At 51.9% G+C, this 18,472-nt stretch overlaps 7 protein-coding genes across 7 annotated transcripts; 6 read left to right on the top strand and 1 right to left on the bottom strand.

Moving 5' to 3' along the window:
• Positions 1-258: 258 nt before the first annotated feature.
• Positions 259-827, top strand: BDP81DRAFT_465995 (uncharacterized protein; the record flags this gene model as incomplete). Its single annotated transcript, XM_060594348.1, has 2 exons — positions 259-429; positions 495-827. 2 exons carry the CDS (start codon positions 259-261, stop codon positions 825-827), a joined length of 504 nt encoding a protein of 167 aa, XP_060438464.1.
• Positions 828-1,752: 925 nt separating this feature from the next.
• Positions 1,753-3,339, top strand: BDP81DRAFT_455275 (uncharacterized protein; the record flags this gene model as incomplete). Its single annotated transcript, XM_060593049.1, has 1 exon — positions 1,753-3,339. The coding sequence occupies one exon, from the start codon at positions 1,753-1,755 to the stop codon at positions 3,337-3,339; it is 1,587 nt and encodes a 528-aa protein (XP_060438465.1).
• Positions 3,340-6,266: 2,927 nt separating this feature from the next.
• BDP81DRAFT_146364 (uncharacterized protein) lies at positions 6,267-7,252 on the top strand (the record flags this gene model as incomplete). The annotated part of the gene is made up of 2 exons (XM_060581894.1): positions 6,267-7,159; positions 7,226-7,252. A coding segment is annotated over one exon (738 nt), but the record flags the coding sequence as incomplete, so codon positions are not given.
• A 329-nt stretch (positions 7,253-7,581) lies between these two features.
• BDP81DRAFT_400209 (Sodium/hydrogen exchanger family-domain-containing protein) lies at positions 7,582-9,502 on the top strand (the record flags this gene model as incomplete). Its single annotated transcript, XM_060588659.1, has 3 exons — positions 7,582-7,831; positions 7,899-8,749; positions 8,804-9,502. The coding sequence occupies 3 exons, from the start codon at positions 7,582-7,584 to the stop codon at positions 9,500-9,502; spliced, it is 1,800 nt and encodes a 599-aa protein (XP_060438467.1).
• Positions 9,503-9,681: 179 nt separating this feature from the next.
• On the bottom strand, positions 9,682-10,890 carry BDP81DRAFT_334182 (uncharacterized protein; the record flags this gene model as incomplete). The annotated part of the gene is made up of 2 exons (XM_060585736.1): positions 9,682-10,275; positions 10,390-10,890. 2 exons carry the CDS (start codon positions 10,888-10,890, stop codon positions 9,682-9,684), a joined length of 1,095 nt encoding a protein of 364 aa, XP_060438468.1.
• Positions 10,891-13,553: 2,663 nt separating this feature from the next.
• On the top strand, positions 13,554-15,762 carry BDP81DRAFT_485451 (major facilitator superfamily transporter; the record flags this gene model as incomplete). Its single annotated transcript, XM_060595159.1, has 6 exons — positions 13,554-13,993; positions 14,049-14,055; positions 14,112-14,561; positions 14,623-15,201; positions 15,255-15,415; positions 15,684-15,762. Exons 1-6 carry the CDS (start codon positions 13,722-13,724, stop codon positions 15,760-15,762), a joined length of 1,548 nt encoding a protein of 515 aa, XP_060438469.1. The 5' UTR covers positions 13,554-13,721.
• A 710-nt stretch (positions 15,763-16,472) lies between these two features.
• On the top strand, positions 16,473-18,112 carry BDP81DRAFT_386119 (uncharacterized protein). The gene is made up of 5 exons (XM_060587002.1): positions 16,473-16,688; positions 16,750-16,786; positions 16,857-16,927; positions 16,998-17,371; positions 17,420-18,112. The coding sequence occupies exons 1-5, from the start codon at positions 16,491-16,493 to the stop codon at positions 17,868-17,870; spliced, it is 1,131 nt and encodes a 376-aa protein (XP_060438470.1). The 5' UTR covers positions 16,473-16,490; the 3' UTR covers positions 17,871-18,112.
• The last annotated feature ends 360 nt before the right edge of the window (positions 18,113-18,472 follow it).

Here is an 18,472-nt window from a genome sequence, read left to right on the forward strand (position 1 = left end):
GCTCCCCCAGATGTGTTTGGTTCATGCTCTAGGGGTCAGCTACTCTTTTGGACGGACAGTAGAGTACGTGGTCCGAGGTAAACAAAGGCATGTGAATCACGATAATTTGGTACTATGGATGATAAAAAGGCTTCAGTTGCGCCTTCTCAAGAAACGGACATTAGCAGCATCATTATCATCATCATATTTCAACAGTAATTCATCTCATCAATACACTTTAAAAGCAACTTTGATCGTAGCCAACATACCAACAGCAAAATGTCTTTCGCCGATCTTTCCAAGAGCCTAAGCGACATCGAGCGTAAGGTCAACAAGTCCATCAAGATTCTCGGCAAGGGCAATGACATGAACTACAAGGATGCCATCAAGCTGGGCACCAAGTCAAACTCAATTGTCAGCACGATCAACAAGGGTATCAAGGACTACTCGGTGAGTTCGCTTTCCAACAGCCCGCGTCACGCGATGGATAGGACTAACACATCAATCAATTATAGAACTTCGACCCCTCCGAAGATGAGGCCAAGAAGCTTCTGGGCCAGATGAACACAATTGTCGACCTGACCGAGACTCAACTGAACGCCATGGTATCGAACCAGGCCCGTTTCGAGAGCTTGAAGGTCGGTGGTCTCGTAAAGAAGAACGTCACCAAGACCGAGGCCGTGGGCAAGGAGCTTTCAGCGGTCATGATTGCCAAGGCCCCTGGAAGCATCAAGGGAGATGCTGAGGCGCTCGAGAAGAGACGTGAGGCTGCTTTCAACAAGGCATCTGGAGCTTTTGCTGGATCTACAGGCGGCGAGGATGAGCAGCTTGGAGACGACTCCGACTAAATGTATACTAGCTCTCAGCTCACAATTCGCAGTGGCTGTGTAAATAAGAGTCTACCTTTAGGGAACTTCATCAGAAGCTGTGAATCGTTCTCTCAAGCGCGTGCACACATCAGCCAGTCTGACGGATGCGCGATGCGGCACTTCATTGCCAGTTTTCTCAGCGCTGTGATGATGATGAATTCCGAAGTCAATGTCGTCACATGCAAAAAAGCTTGAGGTTAGCTGGGCATGAAAACGGAGTGGTGTGAAGCAGGATGAGCCAGGGCCACTATGCGTCACGTCAACATCGTGGTTGTGGTTGCGGTACGGCCCGCGGATCCGAGTAGAGCAAGTCAGCTAACTGACTCAACGTTCAATTTTGGGATCCCTAGGTTCTTGTTAGAGATACCAATAAATTCCAGTGGCTTCTGAGTGAAAACTGGCTGAGGGATTTTCCGGCTTATTTACTTGCCAAAAGGGGAGTATCCGAAGCTGTCACGACAATAGAGATAGAAGCGTTGATCATTGAGGTTTAATCACCCATCAATGTCGCGGGTTGGGCTGATGATGTCACTGTCTTATGGGATATAAATGGAGAGGATTTGTAAGCTGAGATTTCACAGTTAGAGTCTATTCCAAAAATTACAAGTGAAGTATGAAAGATGAGGTGAGATAAAGCATTACAATCTCAACATTGAGCTTGTTTGGAAATATGGATTCATCGAGAAGAACACGAGGTCTTTGAGCTAACCCAATAGAGCCTAGCCTTCATCTGACCATCGACATCTTTGATTGGAGTGCGGGCTAGATCGTTGCTGCCTAGGGAATACCGGGTCTAAGCCGGAGAGGGGTTTACAGGGTGCGTGTCCCTATGGAGCCAATTGAGGTCATGACAGCTTCACATTTACCTTGCCAGCAATGCCTCATTGTGCTCAACCACATCAAAATGGAGACACTCCCTCAGGATTTAATCGATGACATCGTCTCTTATTTACTACCGCAGCAGCAAGTCAAAGCAATACAACCTTATGACGTGCGGGTGAGACCAATCTCGCCCGTGGCCCCGTTAGCCACAGTCTCTCGTCGGCTACAAGCCGCCGTGGAAAGGGCAACATTCAGATCTCTCAAAATTACCAGCGACGAGTTTCCAAAGTTTATCGAGATCCTCACTCCGGCAAGGAGATATCATTTGGCCAGCTTGATCGTTACCATCACTCTTCCGCCTTACGACGAGGCTGCATCCCATAGAGCGGAATCGCCCGAAGAACGGCTTATCAATGATAAGTGCTACAGCAATGGCATAAAATCATTATTCGATATTCTTCGTCGGTGGGAAGATGAAGATCCGGAAACAATAGGCTATCGCCTCGCGTTATTCATAAACCACCCCGAATCACCTTCCGATACGCCATGGCCGACGAAGTACGTTCCATGGGGCGAGATGTATCCTGAGGAGGACGGAATTTACGAGGGCCGGTTCTTGCATTCGTTCATTGAACTTAGAGAGAGTCAACTACTCCCAAACCTCGAGAGAGTTAAGCAACTCGTAATGATGCAACAAGAAGAGAGGTATGGACACCGTAACACCTACCCGAAGGTGCCTATTATCCTCGCCTCAAAGATGCCGAATTTGGAACGCTTCAAGCTTTTTATGAACGACGACGAGAAGAGATTTGAAGAACTTCGGATTCTCAACCGAAATGAAGCGGCACAGGCTATCCGAGAGCTGTCATTACCATCACTGAGGAAAGCCGAATTCGACTTCTTTCAGAGGAGATATCGAAACGAGAGGGCCATGCCGCCAGCGTTGCATGGGCCCGGCGTTCCAGACCCGCTGAGCTCTGCTATCTGCGCATTCTCACAAAATCTTGTAGACCTGAGTGTCACCGGAGCCTTTGACGACTCACTTCTCCGGCCTACACAGGGTCTGAGTGAGACCTCATGGCCGAATCTCAGATTTCTCGACGTTAACATGCATGCCACTTCCCCTTCAGGAACTTGGTACTTCAAAAAAGCAGACGGTAGCCCTGACCACCGGCCATACACCCATAGCTCCAGCACAAACAACGCCCACTCGGATCTGCACAGCGAAGAGTTCAGCTTTGTAGAGGAGGCCGCCTACGCGCGAATGACTCCGGTGGAGGTTTTCCGTTGCAAGCCTGACGATGCCTATATAACGCCCTTCATCGAAGCGTACGCCAACGCGCTGAAGGTGATGCCCAAGCTCGCATCAGCGGCTTTGAACTTCCAGCTCGAGTATGAGACCGAGGAAGACGAGCCTAGCTGGATGTGTATTGCGTACTTTGCGCCCTGTCGCACGGCATCAAAGCATCCGCCAAAACTGCTGTGTCCGAACTGCAACCGAGGTGTCACACGTCAGCTAGTGAAGCTCTACCTTGGCTGGGAGCCGAGTGAGGCACTGGCGGCCAAGCTGCGTGCGATTGGAGACGAGGCCCATGAGGCGTCAATGGTGGAAAAGACTATGGCCCAATTTATGGATCAGCATGAGTGGGCCAATAACGACGACTTGTGAGAACGGGGAGGAAGTCCATCCGTAAGTCGCAAGCGAAACGGTGCGACGTCCTAGATACGTCACACCTACATGTACACATAATACCTCACATGTAACTTGGAGGTGAATAGCTGAGCTCCGTATCCAGAACCTGATAGCCTCGATAATTGACAAAGGAATACATCAGATCAGCATCTACCTAGTGGAATCTAAGCCGCGATGAATGTATTGAAGACGGATCTCATCGGCAGATACGCCCCTCAATCGGTTGGATCAGCTGCAAAGGGTTCCAACCTGCAGGCTTACTATTTCTGATAGTAATCCGGGACCGAGGGATTTCAGAGCGATTGAATACCTTCCTAGTTGTCTCTTGATAACGTAGTCATTCTCAGAGATGGAAACCCGTGCTACGGTAGACATGGCGAGTAGGAGCTCAGTGAAGGCTTAGAATTGATGCGTAATGAACTTTCCAGCTCAGTTGCCTCAGACTCTAATCTCCGGCTCCTTGCTCCATGAACCCGAGTTCTGATACCGACTTTGGGAAAGATGAGGTCCCTTCATGTCCTTCATGGGCGAGCGGGCGCGGCGCAGAGTCCCCGTGCAGTCTCAACGAGCGACGTGAGAGAATATAACTCATCGATGGATTCGACTCCTCTCAACTTATCATTATTCCCGTTCGGAAAACTCAATCTATTAGAGCACTAAGAGAAAGGACTTTACGGCTGATCAAACACGGCATGTTTCTGGAGACGGCTCCATTTCAGAGCCAAGGCCAAGGCAGAAGCACGCAATACTAAACTAAGTAACTAAGCATGTTTGATATATAGGTAGGGTATGATGCTATCTTCTTTTCTCTTGCTTACTTTTCTTAGAGCCACAATGGCAAGCTGTGTTTTAGTGTGTCCTATACTCGAGACAAAGATGGGACGGTCACCGAACTGAAGAATAGGACCCTCTTTATTAGATGATGGTTTTGTCAGTGCCTGTGTGGATTGCGAGGTTTCCTTGGACTCGACAATTGCCAGAACATGCCACAAAGACTCAAGCCTTCGACGATGAGATGAACGATATCTTACTCGGTACAAGTAGAAACCACTTTGCGGGAGATTCTCGGCAAGGCAATTGACGCGATGCCTAGTCATGAGGCTGGATCCCACCCGAGGCTTTCGTCGCTGTCACGAACTAACGCAAAGCTTCCGTTCATGCGGGTAAGTCGGCTCAATCGGCTTGCTCCCGATCATTTTGACGGAATGCATTTAATTTCCAATCCCAAAATCATATTCTCAGTGCCGAGCGACCAGTAGGCGCAGCCATTTGCCTCACAATGCTCCAACCTCCATGCTTCGCGAGTTTTTCCAAATGCCAGTTTCATCAAGATGGATACACAAGAATTGGCAGCTGGTTCCGAACATCACCAAGAAGCCACTTTTGTAAATGTCGCAGCGCCACACGTGGCGCTGCCGGTTACTGCCGTACGATACCGCTTTCCACAAGCCGATTACCCGTCTTGTACGGTATATAGATATGACCCTCATACGGATCTTCCACTTAGAGGAATCAAGCCACTTTCTACTATACAAGTCTTCCACTTGCTACCTCGCTTTGTGATAGTAAAAGACAAATCAGTCGAGATTCCTCTGCCTACATGTAAGGTGGGTGTGTGGCTTAGAGGTTTAAAGTTTGTAAGACGTGTTCCCTGGCGTAGATCGGACTCGGATCCTGTCGTGGGTGCCCACCTCACCCCAAACGGGCTCTAGTTCGTCTGTTCATTTTTCGCAAATCATCCAGTTTGCTGGGTGGCAGTGCCGTGCGTCAGAACAGATGCAGCACTTCTCGGAACTTCTAGAAGAAACGGAATTTTCTCATTGGCGTCTAGATTCCATGATCCCGTCGAGCGGCTTGACCTGGGCTCCAGTCACTTTCTGAAGCAGGGAGATCCGAGATCAGTTTTGTGCCATCCACTGCTGGAAACAGGCATCACCTCCTCGCAGAGCAGCAAATTCACAGCACGCAAACCGGAAACCTCAGCATCCTGTGCGCTAAAAAAGCTTGGGCTGGACTAAGGAGTTGGGCTCTGTCCTACCCGCCCCGGAACCTGACTCAAGAATGGGGGACGCTCGCGGGCATCTCTGAAGTTGTCTGTGGCATCGATGATAGAGTTCGACAACATGCGAGAAACCGTCTGGGAACTGGTGTGGACGCCGTCTCAAGTTGCTGGGTCCGTCTGTCCGATCCTCAGCAGCTCTCCCCTGCCAACTCTGAAGCACTGCAGAACTTATGCTTCAATTGATTTGAGGTCTACGGCTGTTAGCTGGAACCTGACTCAACTGTCGGCCACAACGTAATCGAAGCAACAACCCCCCCCCCCCCCCCCCGGCGCTGGGCTGGGCTGCCGTTTCAGCGTGTCTTCTCTTCGCTGCTACGACGCGCATCTTTCCAAGATCTCCCCATAATTTTAGCTTTTGGCTACTGTTTACGGCGTTCGCGGGCGGCCTTTGTATGGAAATGCCCCTTCCTCCGCAACAACGTCGAAGCCAACCCTCTCGCCCTACCAACCCTCGCAACCCAACTTCTGCCCGCTGACTTCCGCCCATACCGGCACGGCTCCATGGGGGGAAGTCGTAGGGCGGGCGGCAGGGCTTAGTGTCTGTTAAGCAGGTTACATTGAGGTGGATCTGGCAGCATGCCGGGGTGGGCAGTTCAATCTCGAACTCCCGCCCTCTGGCCAATCGCATCCAACCTTGTCACACTGACGGACCTGGCTCCAGGCCGTCCGGCGACTTTCAGAGAAGGTGGCATACCTTTGAGGAACGGTAATATCTCTGATATAAAGTTGACTTGACAGACGAGGGGAGGGGATCGTCTCAGTTCTTTCAAGGGCCAAGCCATTCTTTTTCTGACCACAGTCTCCCTGTTCCAATTTCCAGACCAGACGCTCTTTCAATCGCCATATATCCCCTCCGGCATCCCACGCCTCGAAGACAAAGGTTCTTGTGCTCCCTGTCGAACCTGTCACTCATTCAGTCGACGAACAGTCTGTCAAAGCTCTTTCAACTACTCAACTCTCTCTGCCGACCCCAGTCACCAACAAAGCATCCAACATCACAATGCGCTCCTCAATCCTCTACCTCGCCCTGGCCGGCCTCGCCAGTATCGCTCAAGCCAACCCGGTCATCAAGCCAGACGCCCAAGTCGACCCCAAAGGCCTCATCACCCGCAGCCTCTCCCACTTCCCCTCCTCCCGTTCCGAACCAACACGGTCCGAGCCGCCCCCGACAAAGAGCCAAGAAACGCCGCCTCTGCCTCTTATAAGTGCCCCGGCCGCCGCTCTGCCCGCCGGCGGCGGCGCAGTCAACAACGCCAACCGCACCGTCACCTTGACCGTAATCCAAGGCGACACCCTCGGCCAGATCGCGCGTCTCCTCAACTCGGGCATCTGCAACATCGCTAAGCTCAATAACATCGCCAACCCGGATTTTATCGAAATTGGCCAGGTCCTGCAGGTGCCCATCAATGTCGCCAACCCGGACAATGATTCGTGCCTTAACCGCGGCGGGGCGATCCCGGCCCCGGGGCAGAACGCTACTGCTCCCGGTGCCCCGCCTCCGGCGGGTGGCAAGGGGAAGAAGGTCAGGCGGAGCGGGAATTTGTTTTCTGAGAAGGGTCCCCGGGCGCCGTTGCACTGATCTGGAAGCTGGGGTTTGCTGAGCCCAGCAAGATGACCTGGAGGGGTTGGTCGGGGGAAGTGAGATTTGGGATGCGCACAGTGGCTGGATAACACGAAACTTTGGCAGCTGGCAGCGGGTCTAGCCTCGGAGTTTTGGCACTTGGCACATTTCAGGTGCGAAATATTGGGTGTTTTCTTGTGTTGTGTTATTCATCTTTATAACATAACTGGCTGGAACAGTCTGTTCGCACTTTGAGAACAACGAGCGCCAATATGAAGTATTCATTGCAACTTGAGTGATGTTGGCCACAGAGAGCGCCCTTGTGCTTTCTTTAGAAGCTGTGACGTCATGCGCCGAGCGTGGCTCATGAGTCAGCAAGCATATAGGAGGGAGTCTAAGGACCATCGCCAAGACCTGCGTCAATTTTCAGACTGCAACTCATCTCGACACTCGACAATAATCACGCGCTGATCTTAAGCCGTCAGATCATAAAGGAAGACGATAACAGTTGCTCTATAGGTGATATGGCTGTTCTCCACGTCCTGACGTTTTTCGTTTGTTTTCAAGACTAACCTTGATCAGTACGCCCACAGCCATGGCAGCAACAGCCTCCTCACTGGCCTATCACGAGCCGTCCATCATCACAATCGCAATCCTCTCCGGCTTCCTTCTGCTCCTCAACACCGTGAACTACGGTCTCGACAAACTCGTCTACTGTGGTCTGATTGGCCAGGTCTTCCTCGGCATCGCATGGGGAACCCCAGGGGCAAAATGGCTCTCTGATGAGATGGAGCACTCGATGGTGCAGCTAGGATATCTCGGTCTGATTTTGATTGTGTATGAAGGTGAGATCCATCTCGCGCGATACTCTCCTACATATCGAGCACAGTAACACTGATACTCGGTCAACAGGAGGTCTCTCCACATCCTTCAAGTCCCTCAAAGCCAATCTTCTACTCTCAATTGGCGTCGCCGTCACCGGCATCGCCATCCCCATGGGCCTCTCCTTCACCCTGAGCTCTCTCATCGGCGCCACACCACTGCAGGCGTTCGCCGCGGGAGCAGCCCTCTGCTCAACCAGTCTAGGAACAACCTTCACGGTCCTAGGCACGAGCGGCCTCACGACCACCCGCATGGGCGTCGTGTTGACCAGCGCTGCCATGATGGACGACGTCGTCGGCCTCATCATGGTCCAGGTCGTGTCCAACCTTGGTGGTGGCGGCGGCAGCGACTTCAATGCCGTGACTGTGGTTCGGCCGGTTCTCGTCTCTCTAGGCTTCGCGACCGTTGTACCGGCGGCGTGTAAGCTCATCGTGGGGCCGATCACGCTGCGTCTAAACTCGAAAAGAGAGAAGAGCTCCGGATCGAGGATTGATCAGCTTCTTTGCCTGAGACAGACTGCCCTCGTCATCCATACGTGCTGGCTGTTCGGGCTCATTGTGGGAGGGGCCTTTGCTGGGACCTCGACCTTGCTTGCGGCATACATCGCGGGTGCTACCATCAGTTGGTGGGACAGCGAAGTGCCTCATCTTGCAACTCGGGCCAAGGGCAAGCAAAAGGCACCTATCGCTGGGTACGCGTCTGCCCCAGCCGACCAGAAAGCTACCATTGCAGATGCTCCGGGGCAATCGAGTTCCGAGAGTCCAGCAGTGGCCCCTCCGGATTCTGGCAATGGGGGACCCGATGCCTACAACTCTGGCATTAAAGTCTACGAGCATTACTACAGCAAGGCCGTCGAGCACGTGCTGAAGCCGTTCTTCTTTGTAAGTCCCCATGATAACTATACTTGTATTGCTACCAGATCCTGATCCCGACAGGCATCCATCGGCTTCTCAGTACCGATAACAAGAATGTTCTCCGGTCCCATTGTTTGGCGTGGAATTGTCTACACTATCCTAATGATGGCTGGCAAGCTACTATGTGGTGTTTGGCTGCTGTCTTTTGCCAGCCCGCTCCAGGCCGTGCAGCGGATCGCCAAGAAGGTCTCTGGGGTAGGGGGCCAGCAGTCGAAGAAGCTCGCACCCGGGACGCAGTGTGCAGGGACGGCATCAGATTCGAGAGCGAGCAACAATCAAACTTCCCCGCAACAGCAGCCACAGCAGGAACAGGAGCAGCGTCAGGGTGCGCAAGAGGTTCAAACGGAAGAGGTATATCTTCAACCGCCCGACTCGCGACAGGCCGGAAAACCCCCGAAGAATGCTTCTCCGAAGCCGGAGATGCCCGTTTCCGTGTATCCGGCTTGCATCCTTGCCTTCGCAATGGTCGCTCGTGGTGAGATTGGCTACTTGATCTCTGCGTTGGCGGAAAGCACTGGCATCTTCAGCGGCGGGTCAGGTGCACCTGATGAACCTTCGGAGATGTTCTTGATTGTGACGTGGGCCATCACTCTGTGCACAATCGTTGGACCGGTTTGCGTCGGTCTGCTTGTGAACCGGGTAAAGCGGCTCGAGGCGCACAGCGGGAAAGGCTCGAACGGGAGTGGACGGAACGTTCTCGGTGCCTGGGGTGTGGAATAGACGGCAAGAGAAACCCTTCGGCGAGCAAAAGACAAGCGATTCCTGAGTTCTTCCTGAAGCCGGACATAGCCACAGCCTCATGTAGCAGATGCGTTGGGCCCATCTCCAGCCCAAGTAGCCAAGCCAGGTCATACAATGTAGCGTCTGAAACTGGTCCCAAGACGACGTTCATGTACGTGTCATTCGGCATCATGCGTATGGATCAAGTGTGTCCCTCCCGAGTCATGCGCCTTGAGCGCAGTTCCTTGTAAACCCGACTGCTGCCACCACTGCTTCAGCCCGTTCACGTCGCACCAGTCAAACTGTCGGGGCTCTTCGAACCACCACCTATTGCCGGGTTTAGGCTTGTCGCTGACATATTTCTTGAGGCAGCCACCATCAAACCGATGGTTCTTGACACCGACGAGGAGTATGACACTTCCAATCTTGGGGGCGAAGGCCTCAGCGTCGAGAAACACGGTCAAGATGACTTGTTTGCTAGTGCTAGGGTCGACAAGTCGAGCAGTTCGTTGTGTATGGTGAGGCGGCATGTGGGACGGTTCGATTTCGGAAAGAGAGGCGACGACTGCGAGAACGTTGACAGACCAATTTTGCTTGTAGGGCAAGTTCGGGATAGATCGTAGAGAAGTCAGCTTCAGTGGCATGTTCGGGTCCGTCCAGTCGCGTGGCAAGGCCACAGGGCCTCCCTTATTCCTGGCCTGCACCCTGCGTTGTGTTGCCTTTGTCTCCGACACTTGCATAACCTCGAATCCCTCTTCATCTTCATCGTCAGCCTCCGCCGATGCCCCGGTTGCCCCAATCGAACGCATGCGTTGCGGTTTTGGCCTTTGGGTCGATGTAGGTATAGAGGTCGGTCGTGGTTGTGGCGCCTTTGTTGGAGTTGCGACAGATTCCACGTCGCTATCAGAGACAATATCCTCCTCGACTTTGTGTTCTGGGAGTGCTGGAGGTACTGCGTCGGGTTCTGTGAGAGCTTTATGCCATCCAACAGTGACCAGATCGTGAACAACGAGGTATACCATCTGCCTCGTCCCTTCAGATCGATCGCCGTCACCGACAAGGTCCTGGAGACGAATCGAGAATTCCCCCAGGCGGACGTAGCAGCCGACGCGGATAGCTCCAGTGTCTAGGAAACGATGCATCTCTCCACGAAGAAGAGCCTGTATACAGAGCTCACCATCCCCCAGCATCAACCGTATGGCCCTCCATCTCTTCGACCGTGGCACAGGGAGGGACTCGACGCCTTCGACAAGGAAAATGGAACCGAGGATGCAGTAGCGGGTACGTAGCAGGTCGTTGATCAAGGGTTTCGGAACGAATGGCTCGGCATCATTGGCAAATGCTACCTCGGCTGGGATTGTTGACTTCTCGGGCACGTTGGGGGACATATGGACGCGTTCATCGTTTCGCGGCGACGCGGCGACAGTCGAGTGTGAGGGCGTCGAGTGGTGATGTTTCTTTCAGATTCCCCACCTGTGGAGGGATGGCACGAGGTCACTGACAGGGCCGTGGCGTGGCGGGCATGCCCACTGAAGACTCGCTAATGCAAGTCATTACGTAGCTTTGCACCACAGCTAGGGATTACCCCGGCCCGGCCTGACAGACCGATCCTACCCCATCTCATCTCGACAACCCTCAGCCTTCACATACTAATGTACTAGTAGGTAAGTACCTCATGAGATGAGCTTCGACACGCTCACTTTACTCACTCTCACTGACGAGGTTCCCCTCTGTTCATCAGAAACTTAGGGTATAGGCATTTTCAGCCAGTCGTGTTCATACTCTTAGACTTGTTTTTGCCTCGTTTCCGATGTACCATCTTTGGTAATAAAATTCGGAAACCATCTCGCTCACCCCAAATGGTTCCTTTCATCACCAGCAAGGCGACTTATCCCAGGTTCGAAGATCTTGCATCGCGCATAAAGAGCTGCAGTCATCGGTTTCAAAGGGTATAATTCCTCGACCAAGTCCTTTCACTTGATACGGACATTTTTCATTTGCACAATGCCCAGGCTTCGCAGACGCAAGTCAGAGTTGAAGATCAGTTGTCACAGACTAGAGCGCTTTCGGGCGGCGGGTGATACTCGATCCCTGTGACTCGTGAGGACGCCATGGGCATGCCTGCCATAGTAAAAGACGGTCAACAGACTATTGAGTTGAGACCCGCATTAGCCATGAACATCGTAGTTTATTCAGATGGGAACTCAGTCGGCCTCTGTAATCAATGCAATACTAGTGTCAGTATTCGTTTGCTTGAATTTCATGATTCAAGTAGCATTTTGGAGAAGATCCCGTTCGCCTGTTAGGGACGATTGGGCCCAGGGATCAACCGTTCAGTAAACACCACGATGTCAGTGACGATGTCGCCCACCTAAGGATTGTGCCAGTCACTACTAAAGTCGTCGAAAGGCGATATGAGTCTCTGCCTCTTGAGCATGAAAAGGATTAGTCCGTCGCAGGTAGGGATTTGTCCGTAAAGTTTGAAAGACTTTGCCAGTTTTGACGGATCAGTGGTCACCTTTAGTAATAGTCAAATGCGAAGTATGGAGCCGCAGCGAACAGCTTTCCTCTTGAACGGGTCAGCTATACGAAAGCGACGCTGCCAGATCCACAAAGCTTGCTTATTCATGCTTGTTACCGGGAGAATCTACGACCAATCGATGATCGGCATCCCTCTCTGACAACCCGATATTAGGGCCCGCCTTAGAAACTTCTTTGATGGCACTAGGAGAGACAAACGGAGGGGACCGTTCTTGAGTGGCTCCACACCGAGCACTACTGCTGTCGCGTTCACGGTTCGAGTTCTAGCACAGCGAACTCAAAAACGGATATCGGCCCCGAATCCGAATCAACCTTAGGTATTCACTTGTAATTGGAGTCTTTTAAAAGTAAACAGTAGTTCCCTCCATCGGATAATCGCCTAGATGTAAGGTGGTTGCTGAGAATGTTCAACAGGAGAGGGGCGGAGCTGTCCGCATCGCTGGATTCGCTGCAGGTGCTCAACCAAGATCAACAGCCGGTTTAGCTCTACCATCTTGGAGCTGAGAACCTCCTATGACGCACTTTCTGAGATTTTTCGATCAATACTTAGAGTAGATGATGCGGATTTAAGAGAAGATCTAGGCGTAAATACGCTAGACGGGACGTTGTAGAAAGCCGCCGATCAAGGTATTTGTAGGAAACCTGGATCCAAAAGAGTGGCAGAATTTTACAGAGGCACCTTCCCTCGTATAACAGTGGCAGTCCGCGTATCCACGTTCAGCCTCTGTATCAGCATCCAGTAACGTGCCTCCCAGCACAAGACTGAAGCCTAGCCGGCTTGTAACCCCAACTCCAACAGCTGGGATCATAACACACACGAATAAGGTACAAACACATCATGCTCATTCGCTGTCGGTATTCAATTTCTACCTTTAGAAAAGACGGGATTCAGACAAGCGGGTTACTACAAAAGCCCGGCGCTGCGGCAGGATCCGCGTCCTACTTCTGGGGATGGGCATGGGGAATGCCAATCTTAAAGTCTTGATTTCCCCGTAGGGGCCTGGCCGGCGGGAGCGCCACCTTCCGGCGGAAGTTATGTATGCTTCGAGCTGACTTATGCAAGGCCGGGTCCGAATGACCTATTCCGCAGAAAGTAAAGGCAACCAGCGCGGACACTTATGGGATAGCCCGCTCACCACATCGAATGTGGTCAAAGGCTGGAGGCGCTTCCAATGTTTTGCGCCAGAACGAACCATCAGTACGCAACGCCCCCGCCTCTTTTCATCAAATGGTTCCAGGCCGTCTGATGTTCAAGGGGGTTGATCCCTGCGACCATCAGTGTCGTCCAATCGCCGAGTGGCTCGCGATCGCATTGTTAGGGTATCTCGCATTCGGATTCTTAATTGATGGTGTGCTGATGGGGAAACCAACGAACTAGTGCGGCGCAAGGTCCAGCTGGTGCACAACTTTGTGCATCCGGAGCTGAACCCCTTCTCGAAAGCCCGGGGTTGCTTTGCGATTCTAGATCTCCCACAACGAATATAATGTAACCGCCTTCCCATTGATTTTTCCAGCTTTAGTCTTGAAGCTCAAGCCAAGAAGTTCTTGTTTCTACATACGAATAACGACTACACCGGACTGCACTACCGGAAATCTACACTTAACGAACGACTTATACGAACGACTTAGACGCGAGACACACACACACAGGCCCAGTACCTCCACATCACAACACATTATGGCGGATCTCAAGTCCTCGGACTCGGCCCCGAGAGATGTGGACGTTGAGAAAGGAATCAGTCCCAACGCCTCGGATCTCGAAGGCGCTACCATCAGACCCGAGTCTCGCCAGGAGTCAGCAGAAAACACACAGGATGCCGACAAGGAGACAGATCAAGACCCGAAAGTCGTGGATTGGGATGGACCCGACGATCCTGAAAACCCTCAAAACTGGCCCATGAAGAAGAAGTGGTTTAACATTGCTACCATCTCGATGTTGACATTTGTCACGTAAGCTCAGTTCCTTCTCTATTCCCTGGCGAAGTTCATCTGCTAACCTTCACAGACCACTTGTAAGCTCTCCTAGGAGTACACATCCAAGCTGGCCGAGTACTAACATTCTTCGCAGGGATCCTCAATGTTCGCCCCCGGCATTCCCAAGATCATGGTCGAATTCGGCGAAACCTCAGCCACGGTAGCGACGTTCGTCGTCTCAGTTTACATTCTCGGCTTTGCCTTCGGTCCTCTCATCATTGCCCCTATGAGTGAGGTCTTTGGTCGCGCGCGGCTTTACATCTGTGGCAACATTCTCTTCACCATCTTTACCGTTGGTACGGCTCTGTCACAAAACATGGCCATGATGATGGCATTCCGTTTCCTCATGGGTCTGGCTGGTGCCGTGCCAGTCACTATTGGCAGTGGCAGTATTGCGGATATTATGCCAATCGAGCAGAGAGGTCGTGCCATGTCTGCCTGGGCTTTGGGACCCCTCCTCGGCCCGTGTATTGGTCCCGTTGCCGGAGGCTACTTGATCAAGGCTGCCGGTTGGAGATGGGTGTACTGGCTTGTGACTATTGTAGTATGTAACCTCCAAGAAACTTGAAAGCCGAATGGCCCACAGGATGCTGACCAGATCACAGGGCGGTATTTTCATTCCTCTCTCGTGGTTCATGATGAGAGAGACTTTCGCTCCTCTCATTCTCGAACGCAAGGTAGCCAGGCTTCGCAAGGAAACCGGCAACATGAACCTCAGAAGCAAGCTCGACGATGGACAAACCACGAAGAAAAAGTTCCAGCACGCCATCATCCGACCTGTAAAGCTCCTTTTCGTCACGCCGATCGTTACTCTCATGGCTCTTTACGTCGCCATCACATACGGTATCCTGTACTTGCTCATCACGACCTTCTCTTTCGTCTACAGAGACCAATACGGCTTCGACGAGGGAACAATCGGTCTCACTTTCCTTCCCGCTGGCATTGGTATGATGATTGGTGTCGGCGTCTTTGGCGCGCTCACCGACTTCATCGTCATCAGGAACAAGAAGAAGGGACTCGTCCACAGGCCCGAGGCTCGTCTTACCCCGGTACTTACCATGCCCTGCGGTGTGGTTCTCCCCATCGGTCTCTTCATCTACGGGTGGACCACTGAAAAGGGGGTTCACTTCATCGTTCCCATGCTTGGAGTTGTCATCTTCGCCACTGGGCTCATGGGTGTCATGGTGAGTCACTACTATCCACCGGAAGAAATAGCGTTTGCTGATATGAGAAACAGATGTGCATTCAGAATTACCTTCTCGATACCTATCCACGATACGCAGCTTCCGTCACTGCCGCGCTAGCTGTTCTTCGATCTTTGGCCGGCGCCCTCCTTCCTCTTGGAGGCTTGGAAATGTACAACGCCCTCGGACTCGGATGGGGTAACAGTTTGCTGGGGTTCATCTCGGTCGCCCTCATCCCTATTCCTCTCGTCTTTTACATCTTCGGCGAGCGTATCAGAGGCAGATTCAAGCCTACTCTGTGAAATGGATGGGATTAGTCGGGCAGGCGTATTGTTTTTAGAGCATGGCGCAAGGGGTTAACATTATATGGCATAAAAGGTGCCATTCTGCATGGAGCGATGATTCATACTGCATTAGAAGGCATACCTTATAGTTGAGATAACAAGAACATAATATACTGAGAGACTCTACTTGACAACCAGAATGGACAAGGGAATTGTGTGGAAATGCATGCTACCAAAATCACCACTGAGATTGCTGGTGCCGTTTTTCCGAGGCTGACTACAAGCCGCGGAACAAGACAAAGTGGCTTGGCGGCGGTGGTGACAGTGGTGCCAGTAGTCAATTTGGAATCGGTTGAATTCCTCAAAAGAACAAGCGCGGGATCATGGTACCTGGCTCTCAAGGTGAGGATAATTACCTACCTACGTGTAGCACCGAATGAAACGCGATGCGCTATGCAAGAGCCCAGATCCGTAATAAAGGATCTGCGCATGCTAATTCATAGTCTTCGGATATTGACGAGCAATAGAACGAAGGGAATCCAAATAGCTAGTGCTTGCCTCCAATGACGGGGCTCGGATGGCGTCCCCGAAGCCGCATGCAGGTTAGGAATGCCGACACACGGCAGTTCGCGGCGGCCGCATCAGTCCAAGACAAACCCGGCATCAAACGCGGCCAGCTCGACAGATAGCGGCAACTCAATCGCACCAGTCTCATACTTGGAAGGTTTGCTTTAAGCAAAATGGCTTTGATCTCCTCTTTCATGTTGATTCCTGATTCCCGGTTCCCTGTTTTCGACAACACCCCATGAACACCGCAATTACTTGGACGTTAGCATGATTCCCTTTACACGATTCAAGGATCTTTCTGGAATGCCGCTGGGTTCATGAAAGAAACACAAGCGTACGACTCCATTTACACAGTCTATATCGAACACCCCGAATCTACAGGTCGTTGCCGGTCTCTTGCTTCGCTGGGTAATTACCGTCTCGGCCGCGGGTTTCAGCATGAACAACGCAACGATACCATTGGGAGGGGTTGGACCAGAAGCATCCTTGCCGACTGACACGAGGCAGCCGTTGGTCGTCGGCATAACATCAATGTTTATTGCCTTGGTCGCCGTCTTCATGGTCATTCGGGTGTACATCAGGGGTTATCTTTTGCGAGGATGGGGACTCGACGACTCCATGTTTATATGGTCTTCGGTTAGTGTGAAATCTCCGAACTATCGAGAGTCACAAATTCCAACTAACGCTATCATTCAAGATTCTCGTGATAATGCAAGGTACCATGGTACTATGCAGTAAGTAATGACCCGAAGGAGGGCACTTCCTCTTATTCAATTGCTTTTCTAACTCTCTTCATCGTATCAGATGCAATCTACGGAAGTCTTGGGCTTCACCTTTGGAGATCGACATTTGACCAGCTACACCAAAATTCCCGCGTAAGTTCTGGAAACACACGAGACTGAAGTGACAGCCATATTGCGAGCCTTCGACTGACGTTGAATCAAGTACTTGGTGGCGACAGTCTTCCTGTACCAACTGTCTTTCGGCTCCATCAAAGCAACCTTCCTACTCCAGTTCCGTCGAGCGTTTGCTCTGCCTCATATAATATTTTTTTGCGACGTTTTCTTGGGCATCATGTTCATAACACTCTCAGGGCTGCTCATCTTTGGCGGAATCGTCATGAAAGAATTCCTGAAGCCAGGGTATTTCCCTAACCCCGGGGACAAGGCTTACCTCATATTCGGTTATGTCAACGCCGCCGTACATCTCCCAACGGATATCGTCATCTTCGTCTTGCCACTGGTACTTGTAGGACGGATGCGCCTTGCGGCGATGCAAAAAGCCGGTTTAATCTCCAGTTTTGGGGTGGCATTTTGTGAGTAACTTGACCCGCGTGTTCATCAACCATCTTTCTGAACATAGTATAGCACCAGCGCGATCTCGGTGTTGAGGATCGCCAGTCTGCCTCTCGCTACCAGCGGCATCGATGGGTTCTACCAAGCCGTCCCGCTGGTTCTCCTAAGTTTGGCCGAGCCTACATCTGCGGTCATCTGCGCCTGTGTGCCAATTTTGCGGCCCCTTTTAGCATGTTCAGGAACTTCGAGATATGGCAGCCAAGGTTCGCGAAGACCGCTGTCAGGGGCGACCAACGAATCGACTGGACAAAGACGTCAGACACCGAGTGCGCCTCCACAATCGCCCACTAGCACGATAAGCCCATCGGTGACGCAAATAACACACATTTCGACGTTTACGGGGAGCATAGATGGCGACTTAGAGGGTTACAGATCGAGCCAACAAGCCAGGGGAAGCATCAACACGTTGAACCCTCTGTCCATGCATCCGTCATCACCCACCAAAACGTTACAGCTTCCATGACGGCTTGGATGTTTTCACCCTTAAACCAGTTCAAACTTTATCGTTTATCGCGGCGTCCAAAAGCATATAAAAGCATCAGCACATAAAGTAATGTTCTTCTCACGATGACGAGAGACACGAAGCAGGAGTAAAATAACATTGGCGATGACGGCTACGGAGATGAACTCACTAGAATTTGAGCCTTCGGGATGAGATATCTGATTATCTTGTTGGTCGTTCACGGGTCAGTCGTGGAAACGTGCGAGAATGGCATCATCCACTCAAATGTGTCATGCACGGAATTTCGACAACCGTTGGATCGAAATGAGTCCTCGTCAAAGCCAGACGTGACGAACCAAAGAAATCCGCTACCAACGTTACGTGGTCCATCTGACGAGGCAGGACCGCCACCCAACGACTTGAAGCAAGCTAGGAAAGCAAACATCGAACCCCAGCAGCGGCGCGGACACGTCGCCGGGGGTAAATGGGGGAGAAGGTGGCAAGAACACCCGATGACCCGGTGTTTGATCCGCTGTCAGCCTGTCTTCGATGATGGAGGAAATGCCAACTTGCACTTGTCATACATGTACTCGAAGACTGATGGCTCGGGCTGTTTGCTGTGG

The sequence above is a fragment of the Colletotrichum phormii genome, assembly GCF_030913505.1.
Source record: "Colletotrichum phormii strain CBS 102054 chromosome Unknown BDP81scaffold_35, whole genome shotgun sequence".
NCBI classification, from domain to species: domain Eukaryota; kingdom Fungi; phylum Ascomycota; class Sordariomycetes; order Glomerellales; family Glomerellaceae; genus Colletotrichum; species Colletotrichum phormii.

Coding starts and splice junctions, on each gene's coding strand:
- BDP81DRAFT_386119 (XM_060587002.1), top strand. CDS start 16,491: ATGAACAACGCAACGATACCATTGGGAGGGGTTGGACCAGAAGCATCC. Junction 16,928..16,997: donor AGCTACACCAAAATTCCCGC/GTAAGTTCTGGA, acceptor CGTTGAATCAAG/TACTTGGTGGCGACAGTCTT. Junction 17,372..17,419: donor TTTGGGGTGGCATTTTGTGA/GTAACTTGACCC, acceptor AACATAGTATAG/CACCAGCGCGATCTCGGTGT.